Below are 21,093 nucleotides of genomic sequence, written 5' to 3'. Positions count from 1 at the left end.
GTGGAACGGAGCCATTAAATGTCGCATAAGATATGGAAGGATGTGGCGGAAAAATAAGACATTTACCTAAACAAAATGCGATTTGTCTCACATTGAATAATAAAAATCATTGCAACAAACAGCTATGCTTTACAAATATAAAACAGTTGTAATTTTGTATGTAATTTAACGAATATATGACTACTACAAGAATAGGTAATTACCATGTGTGTTTAGAATTTTGAGAAAGGGATGAAATAAAAATATGTTAATTAAACTAGCTTTAATTTAAAATAATAGTAATTAAAACATTGTCATACAAGATTATTAAATTTACAATAAGAGTTTGTTGTATATGCACTAATCGCTTACACATTCACTATTATAACATTAAGTCACAATTATTGAAATGACTGGGCCATACAGAGAAGTGCTTCATTTTTTAATACTTTTTCATTTATTAGTCTATAATTACTTTTTTCCTTAATTGAAAGTCATCATAACCGGATTTCAACTGTAACAAAAATAAAATAACCACAAAGTATATTTTCTTAAAAATTCACAATAATTTTCATTTTTTCTATTAATTTATACTCATCTGATATATTTTGTCTTCTCTGTTATTTATTAAAATCCTTCCTTCTTTTCCACAATCGTTTTCCGAAAATATTATTTTTGTTGATCATATAAAATTGAGGGTTAATCGCGCCATTTGACAGCTACGGACAAACTCCCTAAAAATCCCCTCGCCCCTCTGATTCTAACTTCCCCTCGCCAAGACTCAAGATTAATGGCCAAAACGTAGTATGTATTATGTATCCCGCAAGGACAGAAACTGTAGCGTAGGATCCCGCAGTGAACAGAAACTATAGCGTAGGATCCCGCAGGGAACAGAAACTGTAGCGTAGTATCCTAAGGATACTACGCTATAGGAAAATTATACTACGGTAGTATAATTATACTACACTTGGCAACGCTGCTTCCCAGCGATGATTGTCGGTATCGCTAACCACCGATAGTTGTCGCTTGCAGTAACGAAAAGAGCGATTCTGTGAGTGTTTCTTTTCTGCGGATTGGATCGGATTGGATTGGCATCTAGGGCCGTTGTAACCAAGCAATTCAGACAAGCCTCATGTACAACATGGCGGACAAAAATCTGAACGCGGAAATTTTGGTTGGCAGCAGTGATCGTAAACCCCGTGAACGTCGTTTTTTGTAGAATCAGATTTTTGCCAAATGGTTAGTACACGAGACTTTTGACAGGTTCAAGGATGTAGCGAGCTTATTGGTGACCCTTTTGGTTTCTAATTGAAGACCTAAATAGTAAAATATTCATTATTGGTTTCAATATATAATTTTTATATCTAATACGACTACAAAGCTGTATTTTTCCTTTTCCTAGTTTTTGGCCGATACTTTTAACTGACGTAATACCATTGTTGGAGGAAGAAGACGTTTTTCCTAAAGTAAACAAAGATTGAAGTATAACACAACATAATTCACGCCTTTGATCGTGTGAAATAGATTTCGATGAACGTTGAAATAAAAAGAAGTCTTCGCCTTTTGTATAATCGTTGGATAATAAATTATTATCAAAAAAATACATGAATCAACTGACTCGCTTCAAAGGCGTTCATTGGCGATATAAGATTCATTATGGCTCTTATTAAATTAGTCATTATTGCTTTAACTTTAACATGTTCTCTCAATTTCGTTTACACCAATAAATCTTCATGAAACCAGGAAACGATACCTTTATGTAATTTTGGCGCCATAGAATTATAAATATTCATATTAATTAAATGATAATTTTAAATTAAAAAAACAACTTTAATAGTTTAATAAAATTCACTTTCAACAAATTAAACTTTTTTTCATTTATCATACCACTTCAAAATTAATTATAAAGCACTCCCCTATGTTATGTACATAGAATAAACATACATAACTCATTGCTACAATAAGCATTATATAATTAATATTATTAATATTATTATCATTTAAAGATATAATTAATAACTCTAAATCTATCATAATTATATTAAAATATCAATAGCCTCATTGTAAAGGAGAGATACTCCTAAAAGCGACAAATTCCTAAATGTAATACGAAGCGCCAGACGCAGCTCGTTCACACAGTCGCCAAGGCTAAGTCCCGACACGTGGCAAAATGCACTTCGACGACAGTCGAATGTTCTAGAACAATGACGCATTTGACCATTGGGACCCGCAAATGTTACCATATAAGGTAATGTTTGACGCTGCACTTTGAGGGTAGGAGCCCCAAACGTGCAGCCCCAAAAATCAGTTCGAGTCAAAAGCTAGAAGGAACAAGTCGAGTCTCCTAGGACCTTCAGACCTCTCATACCTTAATTTTATCCAGGCAATCCTTTGTCTCTTAAAACTATAATTATCTAGCTCATAGCTCTGGTTATCAATTTGTATAAAGAAGAAACATTGTAAATCAAACGTCAATAAACTTTATTATACAAAAGAATTTCGAGTTTGTCGTGAATCAGCGATAGAACCACAACACCTATATAATTCTTATACAAAACCGGCAATTTCCATTTATTTTACATGCTAACATAACAATATCTACAGTTTGAATTTAATTAAAAATACAAAAAGTCAAGGTTTAATTTATTTTATTCAGTAATAACATTTCATTACATTCTGTCAGCTACAAATCGTAGTTATAATTGTTAAATATATTCACCATTTGTTAACACAGGCGACACAGGCTTTGCATTTAGCATTGTTAAAAAGATAATAATGTAAACAAATGGACCTGTCAAAAGTCTCGTGTACTAACCATTTGGCAAAAATCTGATTCTACAAAAAACGACGTTCACGGGGTTTACGATCACTGCTGCCAACCCAAATTTCCGCGTTCATATTTTTGTCCGCCATGTTGTATGTACATGTGGCTTGCCTGAATTGCTTGGTTACAATGGCCCCTAGTCACAGTCACGCAACTTAAAACAAAAAATAACTAGATTCCCTATAATCCGGTTTGTCTATTCCTGGTCGGATTTGATCGGATCGGATTAAGATGGCGGCGCCCATGGTCTGCTAAAGTGATTGACATTTAATATCAGTAAATGGAAGAACCGGAATATTAGCAATCAATCAATAATGAAGAGGTGCTCTCCAAGCAACAGAATTTATTTATGCTGTTGTAATACACATTGATGCAGTTATTAATTCAGATGAGTATAAATTAACTATTATATATGTAAAATTTATTGGAGTACAAGATTCTTTGTGGTTTCTATGATTTTTACAGGTAGTTTTCTTTATCACAATGTTTGAGATGCTTATCAAATGAGGAAAATGGATTACCAAGGATATTTAGGATGGATAAGAAATTAGATGAAAAGACTGCAATTTGAAGAAAAATGCAGGAATTTTCCAACATTTGTTTATTTGAAATATAAGTGCAGCCTCCATTACATGAACTATATAATTATAGCTGATGGTTAATTTAAACTTGTTTAAATTAAACGATCCTAAAGATAAGAATCACTTTATCTTATTAAATTAGTTCATATGTCTTAACCGATTGAAGGAAAGCTAATACAGTAGCAGTTAAAATACAAGAAATCTTTTAAATTAAATAATAAAGTATTTATTCTATTTTTCTTTCGTGTTTAATAAGATAAATAAAATAAATTTTGTCTTAACATTTGTAGATTCTGAGGATTATGGATCCATCTGCTGTTATTAGTTTCATTTTTGGTACATTCGATGAAGAAGATGAGTTATCATTAAAACAACTAGGCAAAACCATTTCCGTATTCCAAGTTTTTTTACAAATGTTGCTTTACGTTACTCCTTAACGGGATCCCTCAAGCCCTCTGTAGCCAATATTACGGAACGAAAAACGAGGGAGAATTGTCCAGCGCTATTTTTCAACCGATTTAAATGTTTTTGGGCTTGTTGGAATCATTAGGACTCGCACTTTGTCATAAGTAAAGCTGTATTTTTCAAAAAACGTAAAAAAAATAAAATTGTTTAAAAATTCGCATTAATATTATTTAAACGCAAAACAAATCGAAAAATCGGGCTTGTTTATGACGAGGTGCCAGACCTAACGATTCCAACAAGCCCAAAAACATTGAAATCGGTTGAGAAATAGAGCCGTACCATTGTCCCGCGTTTTTGAGGTGGACGAAAAACAAAAATTTTTAGGAAGAAAGCTAGGCTTCCACACCTCTCGCGGCTCACGCTAACGTGTTCCCCCACTCCAGCATCGAAACTTACTGTGAAGCTTTCCTCATATTTACGCTATTTCCCTATCTGTAGCTATACACATATAAATACCGCTAAAATAATGTTGAGAACATTTCATTTCACCGATATAATGAAATTGCTGAAAATGCAATTATCATTTTGAAATAAAACTGTAGAAAAGGAGATTTCGTAATGCTTGAAATATAGGGCATACGGCGAAACGCGGGACAATGGTACAGTCGTATTTTTCAACAGAATTTGATGAGACTAGTAATAATTAAAGCCATTCTTCATGTAGATTGTACTAAAGAGCTCGCATTTTCGATAAAGCTTATAGTTTTTCAGCTATGAACGTTTGAAGTTGCACGGCACACAAATACATATTTCTTCTCTCGCGTAGATCAGCTGTTGCGGACGTCCATCTCCAATCATTCATAACTGGAAAACTATAGGCTTTATCGAAAATGCGAGCTCTTTAGGACAATCTACATGAAGAACGGCTTTAGTTATGACTAGTCTCATCAAATTCTATTGAGAAATACGCCTGTACCATTGTCCCGCGTTGTACCGTAATTTCAGGTCTTCAAGCGTCACTGACTCATTCATTCTGCTATTTATTTCGGAACAAATAAAAGTACGATTGCACATTGAGAAATTACATTAGAAGCTCTCGATAATGTACATGCTGCTATTAGTATTTCTTAATCTTATGAAGCTTGTCGTAGAAGGTGCAATGCAATTAATTTAGAAGGGCAATTTCGCGATTGAAAATAAGACCCACGTACATACATGAAAAACGCTATGTGTGTTTGTTTACAGTACACTCCACGAGTCACTAACACAGTCGCACCCGTATGTATGTAGGCCTACTATGCTGGTTTACATACGCTGGACAAGGCAACAAGCTGCAGAGGGGAAAGGGGAAGCCAACATTATTTACTTCGAGTACGCATCTTGTTACAGTTTGCATTATAATGACCAAAAGGAGAGTTGCAAAATTATGAAAATATCATAAAAGTGTCTCCCCTTTTCACGCTCTATTCAATGATGCTACCCAAGTTGTTGGTGCATTTTTACTTTGCTCGGAATAAATAGCAGAATGAACGAGTCAGTGACGCTTGAAGACCTGAAATTCCGGCAAAACGCGGGACAATGGTACAGGCGTATTTCTCAATAGAATTTGATGAGACTAGTCATAACTAAAGCTATTCTTCATGTATATTGTCCTAAAGAGCTCGCATTTTCGATAAACCCTATAGTTTTCCAGTTATGAACGATTGAAGATGGACGTGCGCAACAGCTGATCTACGCGAGAGAAGAAATATGTATTTGTGCGCCGTGCAACTTCAAACGTTCATAGCTGAAAAACTATAAGCTTTATCGAAAATGCGAGCTCTTTAGGACAATCTACATGAAGAATGGCTTTAACCATTACTAGTCTCATCAAATTCTGTTGAAAAATACGACTGTACCATTGTCCAGCGTTTCGCCGTATGCCCTATATTTCAAGCATTACGTAATCTCCTTTTCTACAGTTTTGTTTCAAAATGATAATTGCATTTTCAGCATATTCATTATATCGGTGAAATGAAATGTTCTCAACATTATTTTAGCGGTATTTATATGTGTATAGCTACAGATAGGGGAATAGCGTAAATATGAGGAAAGCTTCGCAGTAAGTTTCGATGCTGGAGTGGGGGAACACGTTAGCGTGAGCCGCGAGAGGTGTGGAAGCCTAGCTTTCTTCCTAAAAATTTTTGTTTTTCGTCCACCTCAAAAACGCGGGACAATGGTACGGCTCTATTTCTCAACCGATTTCAATGTTTTTGGGCTTGTTGGAATCGTTAGGTCTGGCACCTCGTCATAAACAAGCCCGATTTTTCGATTTGTTTTGCGTTTAAATAATATTAATGCGAATTTTTAAACAATTTTATTTTTTTTACGTTTTTTGAAAAATACGGCTTTATTTATGACAAAGTGCGAGTCCTAACGATTCCAATAAGCCCAAAAACATTGAAATCGGTTGAAAAATAGCGCTGGACAATTCTCCCTCGTTTTTCGTTCCGTAATATTGGCTACAGAGGGCTTGAGGGATCCCGTTAAGAGGTAAAAAATATATGTTATCAGCTATTTAATATTATAAATTATTTTGAAATTCTATGCTTTTTTTTAGATTTTAAATATCATTTTCGTGTCAATAGAGAAACATTTGAAATATTAATTGCAACCATTGGCCCAATCTTAGTTGAAAGAGGAAGTTTCCACATATCAGTTACAAAACCAATTGCAATTGCTCTATGGATATTTGGCAACCAAGAAGTATATAGGTAATTGATTAAGAACTAATTATTCCACCTATCGGTGAGCCTCTTGGTAAATCTATTTCTTTGATAAAACTTTAAATTGAATATTATTATAGTAACTATTTGCCAATTTTTAATATATAGCTACATATTACTCACCATTTAATTCCACCATATTTCCCACTATATATTTCCCGTTCTTTTACTGCCATTGTATTAGCTTTCCTTCAATCGGTTAAGACATATGAACTAATTTAATAATAAAGTGATTCTTGTCTTTAGGATCGTTTAATTTAAACAAGTTTAAATTAACCATTAGCTATAATTTTATAGTTCATGTAATGTAGGCTGCACTTAAACTTCAAATAATAAACGTTGGACAATTCCTGCATTTTTCTTCAAATTGCAGTCTTTTCGTCTAATTTTTTATCCATCCTAAATATCCTTGGTAATACATTTTCCTCATTTGATAGACATTTCAAACATTGTGATAAAGAAAACTACCTGTAAAAATCATAGAAACCACAAAGAATCTCGTACTCTAATAAATTTTACATATATAATAGTTAAATTTATACTCATCTGAATTAATAACTGCATCAAAGTGTATTACAACAGCATAAATAAATTCTGTCGCTTGGAAAGCACCTCTTCATTATTGATTGATTGCTAATATTCCGGCTCTTCAATCTACTGATATTAAATGTCATTTTGACACATCACTTTAGCAGATCATAGACGCCGCCATCTTAATCCGATTCGATCCAATTCGACCAGGAATAGACACACCGGATTATAGGGAATCTAGTTATTTTTTGTTGTAAGTTGCGTGACTGTGACTAGATGCCAATCCAATCCGATCCAATCCGCAGAAAAGAAACGCGGACAGTTTTTGGTTATTAGATATAGTGTGTGTAAGTAAGATCGCTACAATACTCCCCCTATAGCGCAGAATATTTAAAACTATTAATGCGCGAATCTAACAGTCTTTCTGTTATGTCTCTCGTAAGTTCTAGGAGTACTTGAGGTTTCCTGTGGGATCTCTTGAATTTTATTTACAAAAGCAGGTTTTAAACGTTCTATCGAAATAGTGGTAGGGGCTCCTTTTACTTCGATTTCATCACTTTATCATTAATCCTGCGGAGTATTTTGAACGATCCCTCGTATGGAGCTTCTAATGGCTTCTTAACGGCGTCGACTCTAATAAATACATGACTACATGTGTATATATCCTTATGTATGAAAGTCTTTTGACTTTCGTGAAATGATATAGCCACTGGACGTATACTTCGCATTGTGCTTCTAAGACGTTCTAGTAACAATCGAGGTTGTTGCGAATCTTGTACGTCGATGAAGAATTCTCCGGGTAGTCGCAACGTAGTTCCATAGACCAGCTCTGCCAATGACGCTTGTAGATCTAATTTAACACTGGTACGAAGTCCCAATAAAACTAATGGTACAAGGTTCGTACCCAGTTATTATCCTTTTGTGACATTAATGCTGATTTCAAATGACGATGGAATCTCTCAATCATTCCATTGGATGATGGGTGATAAGATGTAGTACGTATCTTATTAGCTCCAATTATATGTGCTAGAGCCTGGAAAATCTGTGATTCAAATTGGAGTCCACGATCTGTAGTGATGACGGCGGGTACTCCAAATCTAGCAATCCAATGGTTGACGAGTTCATCGGTTACAGTTTCTGCTGAAATATCTTTTAACGGTATGGCCTCTGGCCATCTGGTGAATGGATCTATAATGGTTAATATGTATCTGAATCCTTCCTTGGGAGGTAGAGGGCCAACAATGTCTATGTGAATGTGTCTAAACCTTTCATCTGGTATAGAAATGTTTTCAGGATACGTATGAATATGCTTATGAATTTTAACTCTTTGGCATTGTAGACACATTTTTACCCAATTTAAAATGTTTTTACGCATGTTTGGCCATACGAAACGTTTATCTATGAGATGCAGAGTAGATTTGCCTCCAGGAAGTGTTAATCCGTGTACTATGTCGAAAATCTTCTTTCTTAAACATTGTGGAACAAAAGGTCTAACATCAGCTGTAGAAGTATCACAAACAATTGAAATATTATTATCCTGTAGATTAAGTTTCTTGAGATCTAGTGAGGTTCTGTTATTCTATATGAGAGATTGTAACTCTGTATCCTCTTGTTGGGCTTTTGCTAATTCTTCCGTGGAAAAAATTACAGGTAATTCAATTTGCTGAATTCTGGACAGAGCATCTGCCACGATATTATCTTCTCCTTTTACATATGTGATTTAAGTGGTGAATTGACTTATATATTCCAAATTTCTCATTTGTTTAGGCATAGCCTTGTCGGATCTTTGACTAAAAGCAAATACCAGTAGTTTATGGTCCGTTTTAATTATAATATCCCTACCTTCTATTAAGGGGGTCTTCCTATGTGACGGTTGTTTTATTAAGCTTTTTTAATTTTTTTTTTCTCGGAAACCATTAAGATCAACTAATTTATAATTTATGGACAATATTTATTATAATTTGAATTATCTTTATGAATTTTTTCAAGTCAATATATGTTGTGGTAATTGCGTAACACCGCCCACAATAAGACTCCAAAACAAAAACAATGCTCCACTGCTGCCATGATTCCGGTTGTTCGGCTTATCTGAAATCAAAAAACGAAACGGCATTTTAATCCTGAGACTTGAGGCTACAAACTAGACTACAATGAAAGCATAATTCCAAAAAATTATTTTTTTACACGCTTTTGAAAAAAAAACACCAATTTTTCGCACTTTTTTGGATCTATTAAACTGGTTTAAAAAAAAACCGTTGTAGCAATCTTAACAATTGTAGTCTAGTTTGTAGATATACAGGGTGTAACGAAACGACCGCCTTTTCTCGTAACTGGAGGTTCGGGGTAACCATCCAAATGCACGTGTAAAATTTGGTTCGAATCGTTCAAGGGGTTTAAAAGTTATTTCCATTTAAAACTCACCCTTTTTCGGTCCTTTTCGAACGACTTTAACTGTGCATAATAAAGTAAAGAAAGTGGATAAACAATTGACGAACACCCCACTAGAATGTAAAAATTATCGATCGCGCGCGATAATACATTTGCTATTTATTTCATTAATTTGGCTATTAGATTAATTTTAAAAATAGCAAAATCCTTTTCATTACAATTCCAAATCAATTCAATACAAGTATCATTGACTGAATTGATGGAAAGAGGGAGAAGATAGAATGAAAAGGAAAGTATCAAAAGGTAAGATGTCACGCGACAGCACTGATAATTTAATAGGAAACACATCAAGGCATTTTCTTTCTACAAACGAAGGTAAAAAGAATTATTTAAAATCAATTCATTGATGATAGAAAAAATTAAACTTACCCATTATTGTTCTCCAAGTTCCTTTACACCGAAGTTTTTGAAAAAGCTTCAAACTGGCTCCTCGATGATTTCCAGAATGCACACATTCATTGATTTTGCATTTAAGAACTCGCGAATTTAAGCAAATTTGGTGTTAACCTACATTTCTTCAAAACACCGGTTAATTTGACACTTTTTGAACTGTTTGAAGTAGGCTGAAAAGAGAGACACAGAGAGATAGAATAATCAATCGTTCGTTTCGACCACTCTTAATCACCCTACTTCAAACAGTTCAAAAGTGTCAAATTCACCAGTGTTTTGAAGAAACGTAGGTTAATACCTAATTTGTTTAAATTCACAAGTGTTTAAATGCAAAATCAGTGATAGTGTGCTTTCTGGAAATCATCGAGGAGCCAGTTTGAAGCTTTTTCAAAAACTTCGATTTAAAGGAACTTGCAGAACATTTAATGGGTGAGTTTAGTTTTCTCTTTCATCAATGTATTGATTTTGAATCATTCCCTTTAGCTTCGTTAGTAAAAAGAGAATGCCCTCATGCATTGTCTGTTAAGTTATCATTGCGCTCGCGCGATATCTTAGCTTTTGATAGTTTCCTTTACATTGCGTCAACTCGCTCTTTCCATCAAATCAGTCAATGATGCTTGTACTGAATTGAATTGGAATTGTAATGTAAAGGATTTTGTTATTTTTAAAATTAATCTAATAGCCAGATTAAAGAAATAAATAGCAAAAGTATTACCGCACGCGATCGATAATTTTTACATTCTAGCTGGGTGCTAATCAATTGTTTTTCACTTTCTCCACTTTCCATTATGCAGTTAAAGTCGTTCGAAAAGGACTGAAAAAGGGTGATTTTTAAATAGAAATAACTTTTAAATCTCTTGAACGATTCGAACGAAATTTTACAGGTGCACTCAGTTTGTCACCCCTAACCTCCAGTTACGAGAAAAGGCGGTCGTTTCGTTACACCCTGTATATGTACTGAAGATTCTGTAGAAATTTGAGCAGAATCGGTCAACTAGTTTTTGAGATATCAAGGCAGCAATTTTGAAAAAATGTGTTTCGAGAAAAACGCGTTTGAAAATTATGTTATATATTCCATAATAAAAAAATGGTCTTACCATCAATTTGCTATGCCTGGTCCATACAGCACACCTTCCTCTTCTTCATAAAAGTGACGCAATTCGTTTTTCTCTTCCCTGTTGGAAATACGGGCTTGTTTAGCGAAATCACTTATGCGTTTCTCTGATCGTTCGATGCGAGAGTTATCGCGATTATGCACAAAACCTTGAGCATTGATGCCAATATCCGCTCCCATAATTTCCATTATTTTTAATATTGGTTGAAATCCTTCGTTGAATATTAAAACAGCGAGATATGTGGCCAGCTCAACAACTTTTGCACCAGAATGAAGGTGTTTAGGAGCGAAAGTCCAAATTAACGAATTTAATGACTCGTTATTGTTTTGAGTCTCTGCTCCCAAGCATCGGATCAATAAATCTTCCTTCGATAAGTCTTCGTATATTGGACGAATAATTTTTTGAACTTCTTTCGATAGTGGCTTCTTTTCGTGTTGAAATTCATCGGTGATTCCTAGAAATTCAGCTCTACGCCATTTACACCAACTATTTTCACCTGACGGACAGTTCTGATGCTGTGGCTTATCATTCGTTGATATATAATGATAAAAAGTGGCCCAAATTTCTCTTTTCATGTCAGCAATGGAATCCGGATGTCTTCGAATGGCCAATCCATAATATTTGGTCAATTCGCCAATAACTTTGTCCGTAAGTTTACCCTCACCTTTTCCTCCTATCCCTTTATTTGCTTTTTTTGCATTTCTAAGCCGAGTTCCCATTCTCTTTTCCACATGTCCAACACATTCTTTTTTAATCACAACACACTTTTCGCCATATGGTTGTGAATCTAAAATACCTTTAAAGGTTTTGCTATCACCATCACCTACATACGTCAAATATTTGACATTATGTTTGTCTGTAGAATGGGAAAACATTTTCACGATAGCATCTATCTCCATTTTGCCAGAACTTCCAGTATGGTTGATTGTGCAATTTTCATGGGAAGCGAGCCATTCTTCATATCCATATGGATCATCGTTCTTTTTATTTTTCCACAAAAGACATCCTTGACAAAAACTACTTTGCACACACGTATCCACCACTTTACCACTATATTTTGCAATTAGCGTTGAGACACCAAATAAAGATGAAAAACCTCGCTTTTTCCACGATCCATCTCCGGAGACTGTAAACTCATCTTCTGGTTTCCCGGCTTCTTTATTCAGCTCTTTCTCCTTAGTGACGGCCAAGGACAACGCATTTTCATAAACGGTCGAAGCAGAAATGTATATATTATTCAATATAGCATAATAACCGCTGTTAGAAAAACCTTGTGTCATATCCATTAATCCACAAAACATTTTCAATCCTTCTACGCCAAGTCCTAATAAACGCATTACAAAAACGATACGACGATTTACTTCGTATGCATTTCCAATCATAGGACTTGAATTAATTTGTTTTGCTTCGACACATTTGCACTGCATGGAAATCTTGAAACCCACGCCACGTAAACCACACTGTTTAAATGACACTTCACTATTACAATTTTTACAAATAACAGACGAAGAAATGGCTGAGAAAACGGTAGTAAACTCTAAAATGCAGTAAACCAAGCTTGGAGTAACAGCCACGTCAAAATTTTCGTTTGGTTTCAATTTCTTCTATGACGCGGATGTAAATGCCGTATCATTTTTAGATGTATGTGCATTTCCATAGAATTTTCGCTTCTTTGAGCGATTTTTATGCATTGGCTGAGAGTGAGTCCCTTTTTTAAACATGATTTTTAATTGTTATGGGTTCACACCGTGACAAACTAATTCAAGTACTTTTGGTACAACTAAATTTATTCAGTCCTTGTAGAGTTATTTTACAATGTTGAGTTATAAAAATAAATTATAGTTATACAGGTTTTTAGAGGTTTTAAATAAAAAGATTATCTAATTGAAGTTAGATTGAAATTAGAGTAACTTGGGAGCTAATACTCGGTTAAAGTCAGATGACTTGTTCTAGTTACTGCTGGGCCTGGACTGATCGGTCAGGAACCGAGCAGTCAAGTCGTTGCCTCAAAATGCATCGATTCTCATGACCATATATGGTATGGTTTTAGGGAATCGATCGTGCGTCAGTGGTTACTAAGTCAACCGTGCGTCAATAAGACGATTGTTCTAATAGCTGACTAAGATTTTTAGCCACGCGCGCTCTGAGGCCCTGGCAACAGAGAAGTACTGTTGCCTAAGAAAGAGGTTCAGGTTGCATACGAATGACGCCACACGGCTCTTGGTTAGAATGCAACCGGAGCCTTTTTGAATTAAACTAACTTTTACTAATTAAATGTTTTAATTCTAGTTATTGGCTAGTTAATAGAGAAAAGTAGTATAAGTAGTTATATGTATATAACACCCCTCCCCCCCTGGGGGAAGAGTACCATAAGGGACTCTTAATTGTTTACAGCACGGACATGTGGTCGGAGTTTTGAGAGTTAACATCCTCTTGCATCTCCATCGCTTCTTTTTTTATTACTCTGGTCCTTGGCTTGGGTGTGGGCCTACGTTGACAATAGTGCCACAATGCGTAGAGTCCTATTCCAAGTAGTAGTAAAACCAAGGCTGAGTATGAGGATACTGTGTGGTGAAACAGGTAGTGGCCCGTCCCTTGACCTTTTTTTTCTAGGTCCTTCTCGAGGTCCTTTAATTGAACGCTGAGGGTGTTGAGTTCGTTCACTTTGTTTAACACATTGTGAAGTCGAGGTATCTTGTTGGTGTCCGCTGTATTCATGCTGTTTTTGGGATCAATTGTATTTAGAGAAAAATTATAGTTTGGAATGTAATTCCTTCGTTTGCTTATTCTATAGGTTTGTACGGTTTCCAATATAAAATCAGTAGCTGTTAGCAAACAATTATTATGTAGGTAAATTGTCCCGGAGCCCATTAATTCTACGCTAAATTTCGGTTTATTTTTACAAATTATCTCTATAATTTCTTTATGCGGAGTCGTAAATATCCATGATGATGGATTGTTCATTGGTATCAGCATTGGCTGAACCAGGTGTACTGCTTTATGTTCACATGTATCTGTTTCTATCGCTTTAAGATATAAGGCAATTTCACATGGGTTTACGCTTTTTATCTTTATCATCGGTTTTTCTAACGGGCAAAAATATTGGTCGTTAATTATGTTACAATTTCCTAATTCTTTTAGGTCATATTCTGTGTACCTTTCTGTTGTACTATCTATTGCTAGGTATTCTCTTTTCAGATTTATTATTGTAAAGAGTGTTTTTGAAATGTTTGTTGGAATCGGAATAGGGTATAAGTGTATAAGCTCGTATTCTTTTGGTGTAACTAATGGTATACTTAATATTATTATTAGTTTATTGGTTTTAGACCAAATTGTGGGTTTCATTAACCTTGCAATTAAGTGTATATTTAGATTGTCTAATGTTATTGGGAATTTCGTACCCGATGGAATGTGTTGTACCGCATCTTTTAAATATTGTAAGATTTTTGAATGTGGGATAACTTTTGGGTTTATTACTCCGTTTGTTGCTTGTATCGCAAAATTTAGGAGATGATCGGTATCTATCATTAGCTGTTCCGCGGCAAAGTCTATATTATATAACGTTTCTTTTTCCGCTTGCTGCGTAAGCAGGCTATTCGCCGTGCGTGATAGCATTTCTTCGTTCGCGTACAGATTTCTTACGCTGCTATTAAATATTTCTAGATTCCTAACAATAATTTGTATTTGACTTTTTAATGCTTTTTTATTAGTATCTACTTCATTATCTAAATCTTCTAAATGTTTATTTATTTTTTCTTCATCTTCGCTATCCATTGTTCCGAATAACGATTTTCCTAATGAACCAATCGCATTAACTAAACCTCGCTTTGATCTATCTGTATGTTCTGTTATTTCAGTAAGTTCTTGTAAGTTTCGTTTTGTCGTGTTTAATTTGTAGTCTATGTCGTTTATCGTGTTCATGCAAGTTTGCTTGTTGTTATCGTTATTACAAAATCGTTGTTCTTTCATTATTTTTTCTAGTGTCTTGTGTCTCGTATAATATTCGGTGACGTCCATTGTAATTACTAGTTTCCATTTTTCTTTATAGTAGTTTATAGTTCCAATACGTTCGTAAAAGAGTCCTGGTTGTCCAACTATGGGGTCTATTTTGACTTGTTGTTTCGTCCGTCCAATGTGGATAATTGTTACTAACAATAGGAACCTAGAAAGAATGTTATTTATTAGAAAGTGAAAGATTTCTTTCTTTTCTTGTCTTTTTTTTTTTTTCAATGCTGTTCGACCCATGGCTTGAACGTTATACGATCGCCAGGTCAGCGCTTTTTTTTATGTGTTCCTAAGTGGGGATTTTCCTATATAATGTGCGTTTTTCGGACGTGAAGTCATTTTCGTTCCTTCTTTCGAAGTGCATAGTTGCTCGACGTTTTTAAAAGAAAATATGGTTAGTGCTCGGAAACAACAGTTGGCTAAGTACCGGCCTCATGATCGGGGATTATGCAACGAACATGGCGTTCCCCTGTTTGGGTTTTTTGGTGGTTGTAAGTATTTAAAGAATTACTTTTGTTATATATTTGGTTGTAACTTTTCCCTTTTTAATATCGTTGTCCGTTTCGTTTAGTTTTATGGAAAAATCTCCGAGCAGTCACGGCGCGGAAACAATATCGCCGGCAGGAGCGGTACTTCGCAGAGGCTCACGCGGACTTCGCGGAGCAAGACAACGACTTCCATGAAGTCTTTGACTACTACGGGATCCGGTGGTTGCAGTACACCGGCGTGGTACCCAAACGTGGCTGGGGGTACACTAATTGTCAAGTGGAGTATCCGGAGGAATGGTATCCACATGCCCCCTCGGAGGACTATGTCCTATGGTACCACGGACTGATTAATTAAGAGGAGTAAAAAAATTTTTTTTTGTATAACTTTATATTTCATTTTTTTTCCTTTTTATAATAAATTGATAATTTTACTCAATTTTGTGATTCTCCTTTATGTTTTCCTTTCCCAAACGAATTTTTGAATAAATTATTGATTTTACCTAATTTTTTCTTATTTTATTTGTATTTTCCTACCTTTTAGTATGTAGTTAATATAAGATAGCTCAGGTTTAGTTTTAATTACGATTGGTTGCTAGTTTGCAGTAGAGTAGACTTGTTAGTTATTAAAAAAAATTATAGTGTTAATTATTAAAACTACGCTATTAATTATTATACTTATTTGACTATTCACATAATATAGGGTTTTAATCTGTTTACGTGTACATTCACAAATTTTTTTCCGGTTAGTATTTCGTAGTTTAAGTCGTTTCGTTTCCTTGTAACCGTATAGGGACCATCGTAGATAGGTTCAAGTTTCTTTGGTCTACCATGCCGAATCATTTCCCTTTTTAGTAAAACTTTATCTCCTATATTAAAGTCAATTTCTCGCGTGTTTTTATCGTATTGCAGTTTAGATTTTTCTTTTTCCCTTATCAGATGGTCTTTCATCATGATACCTGCCGAACGCATTCTTTTGCGTAATTCTTCACAGTCATCTCCGTATGTATATGAAGGTTTCGGCTGTGATTTTAGGGATGTTGGGAGTTCTATTTCTCTCCCAAATAACAATGAAAATGGAGTTTCGTTTGTGGCAGTATGAGGGGTTGTATTATATGCAAACATAGCGTAGGGTAGCCACTCATCCCAATTATTTAAGTCGTCATTAACGTAGCTTTTTAAGTATGACGTTAGTGTTCGATGCGAACGTTCTAAAGCTCCATTTGATTGTGGATGGTATGCGGTTGTTTGAATTTTCTCGATTTTCAACAATTTGCATACGTTTTTGAAGAGTTGACTGATAAAGTTAGTACCTTGATCAGTTAATACTTTTTGCGGGATTCCGAATATAAAAAGTATTTTTTCCACAAAATATTTAGCCACTGTAGAAGCTGACTGGTCTGGTATTGGTAAGGCAATACTATACCTCGTAAATAAGTCTTGGAACGTCAGCGCATATTTATTTCCACGTGGTGTTGGCGGGTAGGGTCCAATAATGTCAAGTGCTACCTTTTCGAAGGGTTCTAACGGTGTATCCGTAATAAACATTGGAGCCCTTTTTACTCCCCCTGTTTTGTTCCTTTGGCATTTGTCGCATTTTGCGATGTATTCCTGTATATCTTTTTTCATGTTGGGCCAGGTATGTCGGAGTTTAATTCTTTTTAAGGTTCTGTGTATACCTTCATGACCTCCAAAGGGTGTGTCATGGTATTCATACAGTATGCGAGCTATTTTTTCAGCGGAATATGTCTCCTCTTTTTCCAATATTTCTGACTCGCTTTCTTCCTCTGATTCGCTTTCTTCTGGCCTTGACGAGTCAGCTGTGTCGGCGTCAACGTTCGACGTCTCCTGTTCTGGGTCCACGTTCGGTGTCGCTAGTGATGTAACAGTTTCAGCTGTCGTCTTCTCTTTGCGGGTTTTTTGTTTCTTCTGTAACAACTTAGGATCTGCTATTGGAGATTTTGCCTTATCATTTGTTAGCGGATCTGAGGGTACCGTTTTCGCTTTGGCCCTTGTGACAATATGTATTCTACTAAGAGCATCTGCGTTGGTGTTTTGTTTTCCTGGTTTGTACTTTATTTCGTAATCTTATTCCTCAAGTTTCAGTCTCCATCTCATAAGTCTTGATCCTGGGTCTTGAATATTGAATAACCATGTCAAAGGTTGATGGTCTGTAACTATAGTGAATTTTGTTCCGTATAAGTATGGTCTGAAATTTTGAACTGCCCAAACTATGGCTGCTAGTTCTTTTTCGGTTGTACTATAGTTTATTTCTGCTTTGTTTAATGTTCTACTGGCATATGCCACTGGCAGATCTTCTCCCAGAATTCCTTGTGACAACACGGCTCCTACTGCTAGTTCAGATGCGTCCGTAGTTAAAATGAAAGGTTGTTTAAAATCTGGGTATTGCAATATTGGTTCGCTTACGAGTTTCCTTTTCAGTGTGTTGAAAGCGGTTTCTTCCGCCGTAGTCCAATGAAAATTTTTTCCCTTTTTTAAGAGTTCTGTTAGCGGTTTGGCTAGGTCAGCAAATTGGTCTATAAAACGTCTATAATAGCCTGCTAATCCTAGGAATGATTGAATGTCTTTTACATTTTTGGGTCGTGGATATTTTTCCACAGCTGTTGTTTTGCTCGGATCAGGGTAGATTCCTTTATCCGATATTATATGTCCCAGATAACATGTTTCTTTTCGTAGAAAACGACATTTTTCTGGTTGTAATTTTAACGTATTTTCCCTTAATCTGGTAAACACTTCTTGTAGCCTCTTATTCTGTTCTGTTAAAGTTGGTGCATGGATTACTATATCATTCAGATACACGTAACATTTGATTCCATGCAGTCCTGACAACACTGAGTTCATCATACGCTGGAATATTGCGGGTGCATTTTTCAAACCGAATGGCATACGATTATATTCGTAGTGTCCCATTGGCGTAGAGAATGCTGTTTTCTCCTTGTCCTTCTCTGCCATTTCTATCTGATGGAAGCCTGATGCCAAATCTAATGTTGTGAAATATTTAGAATATCCTAATTGATCTAGTATTTCTGTTATATTTGGTAAAGGAAATGCATCTCCTACCGTTACTTCGTTTAATTTACGAAAGTCTACGACTATGCGCATCTTCACATTTCCCTGGGCATCAGGTTTCTTAGGAACCACCAGGAGTGGTGCATTCCATTGACTTTTACTCGTACGTACTATACCTTCTTCCATCTGATTTATCTGTTTATTTATTTCGTTCTTATGTTTTTCTGGCAGACGATAAGGTTTCTTGAAAATTGGGGTGGTCCCTTCTTTTAGGGTGAGTGTGTGTTTTACTGCTTTTGTAGTCAAAAGACGATCTCCTTCTATTTGGAATATATCGTTGAAGCTTTTAAAAATCATGTATAATTTCCGTTTTTCTTCTTCATTGAGATGGGCTACATCTATGAGATTTATCAGTTTATCAATTCTATCTTCATTGTAATTGTTTATGTGATAAATTGCTGGAGGTTGAGAGTGCTCGATGTTTTCTTCGGGTGGGTCGGGAATTTTTTCTAGTTCCACTATTGGGGTATCTATCTCCTGCTCGTCATCTGTAACATTAATTATGCTGACGCAGCAGGTAGACTCAGACGGCCTGGTGACACAGTTTCCCATGTATACGCCTGGTCTAATCTCTTGAGCTGTCGCTAGCCCCTCACTCGTGCTATGTGTTATCGCCGCCACTAAAGTTTCGGTTCTCGGTTTCAGGGTCACTGTCCGGGGAACTGAGTAGTGCATTTGCCAGCTGTGTCCTAGCATTGTAATTGAATGATCTCGGTTTACCGTGTAAACATTTTTCTCCCAGAAATCTACACCTAAGATTCCGTCTGCGATTAATGGGAATGAACTAGGTATTACCTGGAATGGATGCAAAATTACGTGTTTCCCTATTTTCACATGTAGTTCCACTGTTCCTGCAGTAGTGAATGGGTAGTTTCCTAATCCAGTAACGGTGTTTTCCTTTTGGTTGATCATCGTTTTTCCTTGGAGAACTCCTGCCTTTATGATAGAAATATCAGCTCCTGTGTCAAAAAGTAACATAGCTGTTCGGTTTTTGAATTCATCAGCTTGAACTTCAATTAAATTTCTATGTGACGAGTTCTGTAATACGTTTAGTCTCGTAGTGTCGAGTCGTACTCGTTCCTCTGCTTGCGACTCTGCGGCACTTGTTTGCTGAGTGGATTCCCTTTGTTTTTTCCCTTTTAAGGTTCGGCACTCTTGGACTGTGTGTCCAGGTTTTTTGCAATAATTGCATACATCAGATATTTTATTTATTGATACTCTCTTATCTTGAGGTTTTTTAGCGTTGGATAATCGTGCGTAGCAATTTTTTGCGAGGTGTCCCTTTCTGTCGCACCTTTCGCAATGTAGGTTATCATTTTTCTTATTATTACCTGTATGAGAGCCTTGTTGAACTCCTCTCTTGTTATGATTAGGTTCATGATAGGATGGGTAGGTGCTATCTTCTTCTATAGCTATAGAGATAGCTTCTTGTAGAGTGAGGCATTTAGAAGCCTTCACTATTGTTGCAATACGCGAATTTAAACCGTGATTAAATTGAATCAATGCTTGTTTTCTCAGCAATCCTTCTATTGCGGGATTACTGTCTGCTGAGTTTCCTGGGTCTAAGCTTAATTGTAATAGCTCGGTTAGCAATCCTTCTATTCGGTTAGCGTATGCTTTTACTGGCTCGTCCTTCCTTTGTCGGCTAGTATATAGGTCGTTTTGTACGACTGCTACTGATCGTTTAGGCCTGAATATGGCTTCTAATTCTACGACTAAATCGTCGATGGTATCAATGGCCCTATGTTTAAGTTCATGGAACGCTCTGCCTTTTAAACTTGAGAATCTAATGAATTGTAATAGGTCGCTTCGATCTTTAGGGGCTATACCATCGTGAATAAGGTACGCTGTACTTATAAATGGATCTAATCCATCTGGATTCCCTGAGAAAGTGGGTAACATTTTCATAGCTGTTTCGAACGAGAATCGGGGTTTCGGTTCGTCTTCGTTATGAGTTAATTCTTCCCGTTCATGATTTGAACCATGGTTTAATGGTTTAGAGAAGGTCCTCCGTGAAGGTTTCCTTATTGTGGAACTTCCGCAAGGTCGCGGTTCGTTTTCTGTTGCATAATAAATCGCATCCTGCCGGAAACGTAGTTGTCTAAGTTCTTCTCTTAGCCTAGCATTCTCTTCTTCGAGAGGATTAGTCTCTCGTCGTAAGGCTTCAGTTAGTCTGTTTATTTCAGTCGTTACTGGCGACTGAGACACCCTTGGGGCAGGTGTTACAGGTAGTCTGGTATCCAGAGTTCTATCTGTATTTTGTTCAGGAACCAAGTTTGGGTCATGAAAAACAACACGATCGCGATTTGCCATAATGGAGCTTCCGCGCCTACGAATAGTAACGTTGCGTCTAAGAGCACTGCGGTCTACGCTCCCAACTAATGGATTTCGGTGTGTGTTTGTATTTGATGTGCTAGGAAATGCAACGGTATCGGTCACTTCTGGGCTTTCCGAATCGAATAGTGCACGTTCGGT

At 36.1% G+C, this 21,093-nt stretch overlaps 2 protein-coding genes across 2 annotated transcripts; both read right to left on the bottom strand.

The window, feature by feature from the left end:
- Positions 1-7,624: 7,624 nt before the first annotated feature.
- Positions 7,625-8,430, bottom strand: LOC136785628 (uncharacterized). Its single transcript, XM_066746784.1, has 2 exons — positions 8,085-8,430; positions 7,625-7,968 (listed from the first exon to the last, which is right to left on the bottom strand). The coding sequence occupies exons 1-2, from the start codon at positions 8,428-8,430 to the stop codon at positions 7,625-7,627; spliced, it is 690 nt and encodes a 229-aa protein (XP_066602881.1).
- Positions 8,431-11,022: 2,592 nt separating this feature from the next.
- Positions 11,023-12,759, bottom strand: LOC136785618 (uncharacterized). Its single transcript, XM_066746773.1, is given in 1 exon segment — positions 11,023-12,759. A coding segment is annotated over 1 exon segment (1,737 nt).
- Between the last annotated feature and the right edge of the window lie 8,334 nt (positions 12,760-21,093).

Source organism: Prorops nasuta, unplaced genomic scaffold (assembly GCF_024137725.1).
Source record: "Prorops nasuta isolate Cenicafe-Biocafe unplaced genomic scaffold, Cenicafe_Pnas_1.2 PNAS00001, whole genome shotgun sequence".
Lineage (NCBI taxonomy): Eukaryota > Metazoa > Arthropoda > Insecta > Hymenoptera > Bethylidae > Prorops > Prorops nasuta.
The sequence above is the reverse complement of the archived record's forward strand: the minus strand, read 5'-3'. Positions and strand labels throughout refer to the sequence as shown.

Excerpts from the sequence above, each read along its gene's own strand:
- LOC136785628 (XM_066746784.1), bottom strand. The coding sequence starts at position 8,430 with ATGTGTCTACAATGCCAAAGAGTTAAAATTCATAAGCATATTCATACG. Across the intron at positions 7,969-8,084 it reads AATTGGAGCTAATAAGATAC|TTTTATTGGGACTTCGTACC; the intron begins GTACTACATCTT and ends TTGTACCATTAG.